At 37.5% G+C, this 10,034-nt stretch overlaps 1 protein-coding gene across 1 annotated transcript in view; it reads right to left on the minus strand.

Moving 5' to 3' along the window:
• Positions 1-9,744, minus strand: part of RIT2 (Ras like without CAAX 2) — a 177,170-nt gene extending 167,426 nt beyond the window's left edge. The window contains exon 1 of the mRNA XM_023943915.2: positions 9,428-9,744. Within this exon, the coding sequence (XP_023799683.1) occupies positions 9,428-9,530 (103 nt within the window). The 5' untranslated portion in view covers positions 9,531-9,744. The remainder of the gene's footprint in view (positions 1-9,427) is intronic.
• Positions 9,745-10,034: the final 290 nt, after the last annotated feature.

Below are 10,034 nucleotides of genomic sequence, written 5' to 3' on the forward strand. Positions count from 1 at the left end.
ACCCTAGTAAGTGTAAGCTGAAGAGCTACGTGCATCAGTCTCTCAGCTGATTACAGCTCTTACTTTGACAAAGCTTATGACATTAATTCTTAAAACTTATAAACATTTGTGAGGTCACCTTTGGGACCCCTGAAATAACTAGCTTAGTTCTAGGATTTTATAGAAAAGGTAAAACACTGACCACATGTGTTGAAAACAAAACTTTTCTGGAGACCATATACATGACATTGGTAACAATACACAACTTACCGTCTCCTGAGATAGTCTTTTATGACACCCTCATCTTTTGGATTTTCCCCACCCACCTTGACACAAACTGATTTTAGCTAGTGTCTCCACTGCTCAGGGGACAGGTAATGTTCTAGCAGATTTCTAGGGCTTGCAGAAAAGTGTCTTCCGAAGATACCTCTGAAACTGGAACCCTGCACAATACTCTGGCAACACCCAGTTCCTGTCACTGGAGCTGTGAGAGCATGATGAGACTTCCAGCTTCTAGGAAAGGAAATTAGACAGGCTTGCAGGCATAAAGGGAGACTAATTAAAGTCAAAGAACAAATTAAAAGTGTAAAAGGATTACCAGAGGAATGGAAGGGAATAAAATGGAAAGTATGGAAAGAAAAGAGATGAAAGCAGCAACAGAAGAGAAAAAAAAAAAAAAAAAAAATTCTTAATTGTACTTTCAAGAGTGTCCCTAATGGAATTAATCTCATCCAAATTCTAGCAGATAGCACATGCCAAAAATGCTGCAGATGGCTCGGCTCAGCAGCAGGGACAGCTTGGAATGGAAACGGTTCCTGTGGCTGCCTCAACAGATTGTTTACAGCAAAGATACCGGCAGTGCCCAGTCATTGTCATGAAACAGTGCCTGTTCCCTTGTTTTAGACCTCAGCCTGGGCATTTCAAATGGCAGATTTGTGTGTGGCTGAAACTAGGAGAGTCCTTGATATTCCAATTCCTGCTGCTGAGGAATAGCCCAGAAGGTATTCTGTCTCTTTATAGCAAGCAGTGTGAATGAGAAAAGCTGAGCAGTGCTCGAGTCACCGAAATCTTCACTCTAAGTGAACCTCTGCTTTAATGAAGCACCATGAAAAGCAGACTCATAACCTTCTGTGAGTACTAATCACTTAGAATGATAGAACTGACTAGGAAGGGGCTTACAAGGATCACCAAATCCATCTCCTGGTCCTGAGCAAGGCTATCCCCAAGAATCCTACCCCATGCTTGAGGGCATTGTCCAAATGTTTCTTGGTCTCTGCCAGTCCAGTGCTGTGAGCATTCCCTAGGGAACCCTTTATTGCCCAAACCACCCCTGGGGAAGAAGCTTTTCCTGATATCCAAACTAAACCTCCCCCAGCTCAGCTTCAGGCCATTCCCTTGGGTCCTTCACATAAATCATTCACATAGAGGCAGTGTAGGCGAAGACCCTGAATCCCTACATTCCATTTCCATCCCAGGAACAGGGAAAAGCAGGAGGTGAGCTAACAAATCTGTTTGCCTTCCAGCTGTACCACTACCCAGCACACACATGAGGTGGCCAGTACTTTAAGGGTGCTATCTCAACATGTTTCCAGTTTTAGAGGAGCCTTTGTACTCCGAAGGGCACATTTTAGTTCTGTTTGAGGCAACATAAATAACTTTTTTTTTTGTACACAACAAACAAATGCAGTCTTGAGACTAGCCTAAGGATCTCTGTTTAACAGTCTGAACACAAAGAACACTGCTGGCTATCTGCATTATTAGTGCCACATCAGCCAAAAGTCCTGATGAATTTTAAAAAAATCTCATGATTTTGAGGATGATAGTAGTCCTTCTATAAGAGAGTTTCAAAACTCTAAATGCTTTTTCTGTTCTGGTATATTTGCTCTTTAATGTTCAATCTCTGTAATGTGTTCTGTCTTAATGTAAAGCACTTAGACTAACAAAACATTCACCAGCCTGTTCGTTTCAAAGACTCTTCCACAATCTGCTTCATCTTGCTTTCAAGCAAATCATTAAGGGCTTATGTCCCTCTTATTGACCAAAGGAAGTTTTCCTTGAAGATCACTTATATCTCTAATTGTACATGTTCTAATTCCAATTTCATCACTTAAATTGTTGCTCTCCATGAAGCAATTCTGGCTGCTTTCCTCAATTCAAATTTTGGAATATATGTTATTCTCTTGATCCTCATTACCTTTAAATATTGTGAGTTCTCCATGTGAGTTTCGACACACACATGGAAGTGACCAGCTCGTTTTCCTATATCCAGGTGGGCATTCATCATCTGGATGTTATGATGGGAGAAGCTGGATAGATCAACCCATTCACATCACAGCTGCATCCATTTACACTGAGTCTCTGTATACACATGCAAGTTGCACAATAAAGAATCATGAATTACTGTCTACAGCAGCTATTTGAATATAGTCATAGTCGTTTGTCATCATAAATCACACTGTGTCACTCCTTTTATCATCTCTGTTGGTTTTCTTTGAACTCCATCCTATTTATCAGGCATTTGCTAGTGCTGAAGAACCCAGGACTCCAGTCAGATTTCTCAGCACCGAGTTGGTATTTCACATGCAGACACCCCCCTATTAAATACAGAGGGCATAATTGAATCCTCCACCCCTATAACCATTGAACTATGTGGACTGCCAAAATAATGAAAACATCTTTTACTCATTTCCCAGAGGCAAACAACTCTGTCCACAAGGCCTGCCCATAGGCAAAATAAATTGATTAATAAATAATGTATTTAATCCTTTTAAGCGGGTAACATATACAATAAAGGTAAATTAAGAATATCAGAAAGGGGTCCAGAATCATTTGACTTCTCACATTCAATGGTCCCAAATAAAATAAAACATATGAAAATGCAGAATTTAGGTCATCATGAGAAATGTGATAGCACAGGTGACTGCACTGGGGGAAAGAGAAAATAGCCTCAGGTTACTACAGATATTTCTCTGTATGTAACCTCTGTGAACTATACCTGAACAAAAGAATTCATTATTCTCTGAGGAACAAAAAATAACTCTACAGAGGAAACCAGTAGACAATCTTTCTTCTAGTAAAGCCACTAATAGAAGAGCATGTCAGTTTTTGGAACTCAGAAAGTTGATGTGGAAATATTAGGGCTCTATAATTAACCACACAAGGTGCTCTGAGCAGGAAAATAAGGTCCTACGAGTGAAGTTTCAGATATTCAGTATATTGCAGTGAAAGAAGATCAAGGTGTGAACTCATCATTGTCTATAAGTATTAACAGAAAACAGAGATTTTTTCAAAGTTGTTAACAAAGAGATAAAATGCTGTAAGTTGGAATTACACAAAATCAAGCTTGAAGCAAATTTTCTACCTGTGAAGGAAACTAAAAAGCATAGATAGTTTTGTTATCAAAGATCACAAACCTACCAGGATCTCTGCCTTTATACAATCTCCAGAGCTTAATCAGGTTTATGAGAAAACTGGAAGTTACCCATACCCAGAGATGTGATTGGTGGCCCTTCTTTACTAGGTATTTGCTTACTTTTTCATGGCAAACATGCAATGTGTACCACCATTATTTTGCATGAAACACCTGCCATTCTGCATCAGAACTATGACTGCTGTTTAGTTTACAGCATCCCAGACATGACAAACAAAGCTGGTGGCTTAGACCATTCAGCTAGGATGTTTTCTCCATGGATACATAATTGTCAAGAAGTATTACCTTGCTTCTGTCTCCTCCCTTCCTCTCCCAGCCTCACGCTGTCACTTCTGTACCAGGTCACAGCTAATCAGAGGTTGCAGGCAGCACCATGAAGTGACCAAATGAATTTATATGTCATTTTGAATGGTCACTACACTTACTCTTAAGGAAGTTTGCCTGTAGTCAAAAAATACATATTCTTTCATACTTTTTTTTTTTATTTTTATTTAATCTGGATAAGTAGCATCATTTCCCTGAAACACTAGAGGAATTAAAAATCTGGATTTTTTTTTTTTTTTCAGTGAATGATGAGGGAACAAGCAATTCTTTTCAGATGGCATACAGATGTGTGTCTTTTTTAATTAAATATCTTAATTTCTTCTCCACTTATATATTTTTTTTTTCCTAGTTAGAGGAGAAGAAGGAAAAATTAAAATAGCAAAAACTACACTTGTGTTGACTTTGAGGGTTAAAAAAAACAATTTTGCTTTCCTTAACTATAATCCACAGCATGCCCAAGCACTTGAAAGGGAACTTTTTTCACCTTGACTCGTACTAAGCAATAACTAAATCCAACACCTTCATCCTGGCAATTGGCTTGCCTCAGGATATGAGAGAAGGCCAGACCCTTTCCTTTGATTCACTTACCAGGCATTTAGGGAAGCACAGCTGTACCCAAGAATATTCCTGGGGAAAATAAGAAACTGAATCAAAACCAACCCCCTCCAAAAAGAAAGGCTGCAGAGGTGTTTGATCAGCATCTGGGGAGTGCTCTGTGGCACCGAGCCCAGTGGTGGGGTAAGAACAGCATCAGCATGCCCAAGTGGTGCTTTCCAAGCTCAGCACTTTTGATACCAGTGGAATCTCTACCTTTGCCCTTCATCCTTTTCAGTGTAACCTGGACCATACATTAATTCATCTCCAGAAACAGCTGCAGTGGGACAGCTCTCCAGCACACACTCCAGGGTGCTCTATTTACTGGGGACTCTTGTTATGAGGACATGCTTGAAAATAATAGGCACACAATTTGCTTTATCAAGGCAGAATAAGAGGTAAAACTGGTCCAGAAAAAAAAAAAAATGGCAATTGAGCACATAAATGAAAGAAAATTGCAGATTTAATCTAATTCCTCGTACTGAAGTTCCCACATCACAGAGAACATAATTGTTTTCACACATTTTGGAAGTTATTGTGTACAAATGATCTTGAAATTAATTGGATGGGTCGCCTGCATCTGTAAAAACACAGCCTTTGTGCCACATTGGCAAAAACAAACAAACAGTCAAGCAACCAAAGAAAAAAAAAAACAAACAAAAAAAGCCAAAAACCACACACATACACAAAAAAAAAGAAATATCAAGGAAATCAATGCTTTCCTTAGGCAGCCCAGTCTGAGAATACATTTCCTCACACTATTCCTCCAATATCCTTGAGAGAATATTTTCTTAATTTCTTCTCTTTGCCTTTTTTTTTATTCTTTTTAATACTGAAGCCTGAAAATACATTTCAATCTACTTTCCAATATACAATAAAACTAGAAATATATAAGTTTTGCAAAAGTCTTGGGGCAATTGTTTTAAAATATCTTCAAATTTTGTATGGTGGCAACAGATCATCTGGCAATCAGCTCGAGAAATAAATATTGAAAGATTAATATTTTCTCCAAGATAAAAATTCTATCTAATTAGCGAGAGATATTTATTAGCTTTGATTTCTTAAAGAATTACTCTTCTCATCTGAAATGTAACTTCCATGTGACAGCTAACATGAAATTCATTTTGTATCTATGATAAACCTATGCTGTGCACAAACAGGTAATTTTATTTACCTGGAATAACAGTAGATCGACTTCAGTCTTGAATAAATCATCGTTAACCAGGGATAGGAAAAAACAATCAAACAAAAAACCAAGAAAACACTAAAATAACATTTTTATTCAGCTAAGAAGATGCACATAAAGGTGGGTTATGGTGCAATCTGATCAGTGTTTGGGGATTGCTTAGGTAATAATTTTTCATCAGAGGGAGGTTTCTTATTTTATTCAGTTGCACAGGTACATCAGTTTGTTCATTTTAACAGTCACTCTGCAGCCCCTGGGTTAATAATCACTAATATTTTGCAGAATGTGCTGCAGTTAAGTATTGTTATCAGTGTAATTGGTTTGCTAAATATAAGGCAGCAGTGGATGGTCTTAGGACTGAGAGGCTCTTTTGTGAGTGTTTTTTATTTGCAACAAATACAACAGAGAAAAACAGAGCTGAGCCCAGAGGTCTGATCTGTGTCAGGCAAGGGCCATGAGAACACCTTGTCTACTGATCTCTGAAGATATTTGTGAGCAAAGTGGGTTTGAGAATCACCAAGGTTCTTAGGGTTTGAACCCTATGTCAGGTAAATTTAGGTAGGTTTGAGTGGTACCGAGGTGGTCTGATATTTGTCATCAGAGCAGAGAAGAAAAAGTGCCATATTCTCATTTTATTATATATGTATATAATAAAATATAGTTTATGAAATATAACTATAAATAGAAATACATAATTTTGATATGGACTATAATTGAATGAGAGTCAATACAAAATTTACTTTATTTACTTCAGCTTAATTTTAATTTAATTATTTGTCCTAGCATAATTTTGGTCTGAACTTGCATCAGCCTGTACTTGATGATCTTGAAGATGAACACAACTTACACAACATAAGAAATTAACATATTGCTCTGAAAACAAAAAGAATTCTGTTTTCAGAAGGAATAATGCATTCTAGGGAATCTATATTCCATTATTGCAGTACAGAAATCAACTCCTATAAAAATTTACAGATTTACATCTAGCTTTCTACATTTCCTTCAGACACAACTATTACCTGTTTCTTCTGAAACCTGGGTTTTGAGGTGGTGTTTTTTCCTCTTATAAAATAATGGCAGACCTATTTTTTTTTACACATTATTACTCTGCATGTGATGCGTGTCAGAGTTGGATGCACAGGGTTCATCATCTTTTATCAGTTCCTGTGAAATTTACACCCTACTGAATAGCACAAATAAAAGGATGTTGGTTGTCCTCCTGAACTGCCTGCCATCTTGGTGAAGAGAAAAGACTGACTAATCCAAAGAGAATTTTTTGTAAACACCAATGCCAAAAGAACATCCGTTTTTGGTCTCCTCCTCCTCATTCCACCCCATGTCACAGTGAGAGAACAGGGGAGGTTTGGAAGCACGAGATCAAAATGCCCAGGGGATCTCTGGAAGTGAACTACATCCATGGTAAAAAGAAATCTAACATTTTTTGCAGCTTGGTTCCTATGGAAAATTCATTCCAAACCTGAATTATTTAATATTTGAATGAACTGAGGAATGGAAAAGCTTTCATCCAAAAGAGGTTTCCCACTCAGTAATTTTACCCCAGCTGTTACTGGTTTTATCATGACTTAAAAGGAAAGAAGGAGGGAGAAGATGAGAAAACAAAGGCAGGATGTTATCAATACATCAAACTACGCACCACTGATTTCTCAAAATCAAAATTTGGAACCAATTTTTTTTTGTTTTCTTTTTCCTTTATTCCTTATTCTACTCTGATTCATTTTTATGTTTAAATTAATAATTTCCTGGACACATAGAATCTAGGTCATTAGGAAAAAGCAGAGCTCATCTTGTAGAATGAAAGTAGTCATTAAGGCCCTTTTCTGGTTTTAATACAGTGTAAATTATTATGTAACAGTCAGAATGAATTAATGATTTATGGAATGACATCTATTTTTATTTTCTATCTGTCTCTGAATGCTATCAGTTGGATGATCGGTCAGTATTCTACTGAAATATTTCAGGTCCATTATACCTCAGAAGTTCATAACCAGTAAATGTTGAACTGCCCACCTCCTTTTTTATGAACTCTTAATAATTTGCTGGGGGCTGTTAGGGTATTTTGTTTTCCACCCAGGAGTTTCACTTACATGATAATAAGAGGAAGTTTTCATCAATCCTAAAGAATTTCTTAAATATCCACTTAATCCCATCTTTTTTTCTTTAGACCACACAATTCTACTTGTTAATTATGTGTTTCTCAGCTTTGGAGATATATCATACCTTGTTCAATCCACAGATTTAAGGGCTTTATTCTCATTAAATCAACAGCTAATGTTTTCTGAACAGAGAGATTTGAATTAACTAAATTTTTGATTTCAACTCTTACCTAGTAGTAAGTGGAAACTCAGAAATTTCCTTCACATACATGTAAAGTTTGGTTGTTATCATTCAGTCACGCTATGAATGTAGTATAGTTCGTAATACTTTGTGGTGAATTAGTTTTCAAATTGGCATTATTCCTACAAACATATGTTTGGGGGAGGAAAAATTGCTGCCATCTTTTGGACACGCTTACAGGAAAAAGATTAAAAAGAAAAAAAGAAATTAAAAAATACATATATAAGGAAAATAAAAAAATATTTTACTGAAAGTTCCAGGTAACACATCCTGTATACTATGGAAAAGATAATCTGAAATTGCAGAAATTTACTCCAAGATTACCAATATTTTGTTCTTTCCCATTTTATATTGTGATTATATAGTAACATCTGTGCAAGAACTGTTTGCTTAGTTAAGCAATACTGATGGGAAATAGCTCTCACTGAAAGATGTGCCACTGAAGTTGAAGCCAAATACAACAAAACCACATAGATTATGGATACAGAAAATATGTCAACTCAAAATTTTTAACTTTTTGCACGTATACTTCATCTTGAATATAAATAAAACTTGTTTGATCTACATGGTTCTTAGAGTTCAGTGTCACAGCTATTTATCCTGAAAATTCCTTGGAACCAAGCTGGGATGTATTGTATTATATTATCTTATGTTTTTTGGTTTTTTGTTTTTTTTTAATTTTGTTTCTCTTTCTGTTGTTCTTTTGAATTTCCAGAAGATGCAATCAAATTCTTGTTGTGTGGCCAGCTCAGACTTCTGAAACAAGCTCTGCGTGTTCAGCAAAGTCTTTGTAAGAACAGAGAATGCTGGTTCCAGTGAGAATAAATCAAAGCTGATAATATCTGGGAAAAAGAAAACACTGTCCAGAGAAAATAATGACTCCTCCAAAGAGATATCATTGTCAGACACTAGCATATCTTGCCAGCTGTAGACAGGGATATTAAAATATGCTGCAAATCTGCCTCATAGCCTGGAGTGAGATTCAGGCAGGCAAGCTGTACCTGTCCGGACTGAAGAGGAGACTAAAACCAGGAAAACCACAATGACACTCAGGGAAGAAATATAAAATAAAAAAGAAAAAAAAGAAAAATAATTGAAAAAAAATTGAAAAAAAGGAAAACTGAGTCACTGCAGGCATTCCTACACTCTGTACAGCTGACTTTGCAGTTAGTTTGATTTCTGCCTGAGCACAAGGACCTTCGGGCCAACAAGTTACATCCACACTGCCCAGCAAACCACCACCCCTCAGCAAGTGGGAGAGTGACACCGGCACTGGCACTTGGTGTTAAACTCACAGCAGCAGCCTGACTGCTCTCTCCTCACACACACCAGACCCAAGGTCAACCCTACACAAATAACCAATTAAAAAGGCTTGCAGCGTTTCAGTCTGTAACAAATTAAGCTGACTCATTGCCCCAGTCACAAACTCTAGTCTTTTATCCAAGCCATGTGCAAGAGAAAGAGGAAAGAAACCCCTCATTAAACAATGTCCTTCCCCAGTGAACTTTACGCTCCCAATTCACCCCTTTCTGTCCCAAAATATTGTTGCTGAAACTTACCGCTTTTGCCAACTCCCCCTGCTCCCAGCATCACCACTTTGTACTCTCTGGAGCCTGCTGAGGAACTGCTCGAGGAGCTGATCATTGCATTTTCTAGCTCCATCTTGCACGAAGCAGCAGAAAGGACCGAAACAGAAGAAAAAGCAACTGGCAGGTGTTTTCTCTGATCTTAAACAACTATAAAAGCTGTGTTAGGGGGAAAAAAAAAAAGGCAGATAGGGAAGGTATAATGCAAGAGCTATGATTTATCAGCCTCACACACTGCTGTGCCTGTGTTAGCTGGAGAAGGTCTCATAGCAACCACTTTAACAGCTTCCAATAAAAATCTCTCTCTGCCCCCTCCCAGCGCTGTATCGTTCTCTGTTTCTCTTCCTGGACAGCAGCAGTTTTGTGAGGCACAAGAGGTCTGGTACCTCTGGGCTTGCAGTGTCATTGAACAAATAGATCATGTACTTCAGCAAAATAAAATGGATCAAATTTCTTAATTACGAAGCTTGCTGTTCTATGTAATACTTGCTTGAATCTTACAACAAAACAGACAACCTTCTTTTCACCTTGGAGTTAAATATGCATCCTGTAATCATCAAGTCTGCTAGCTTTACACTTA

Source organism: Cyanistes caeruleus, chromosome Z (genome assembly GCF_971803275.1).
Source record: "Cyanistes caeruleus chromosome Z, bCyaCae1.hap1.1, whole genome shotgun sequence".
In the NCBI taxonomy this organism is placed as follows: Eukaryota; Metazoa; Chordata; class Aves; order Passeriformes; family Paridae; genus Cyanistes; species Cyanistes caeruleus.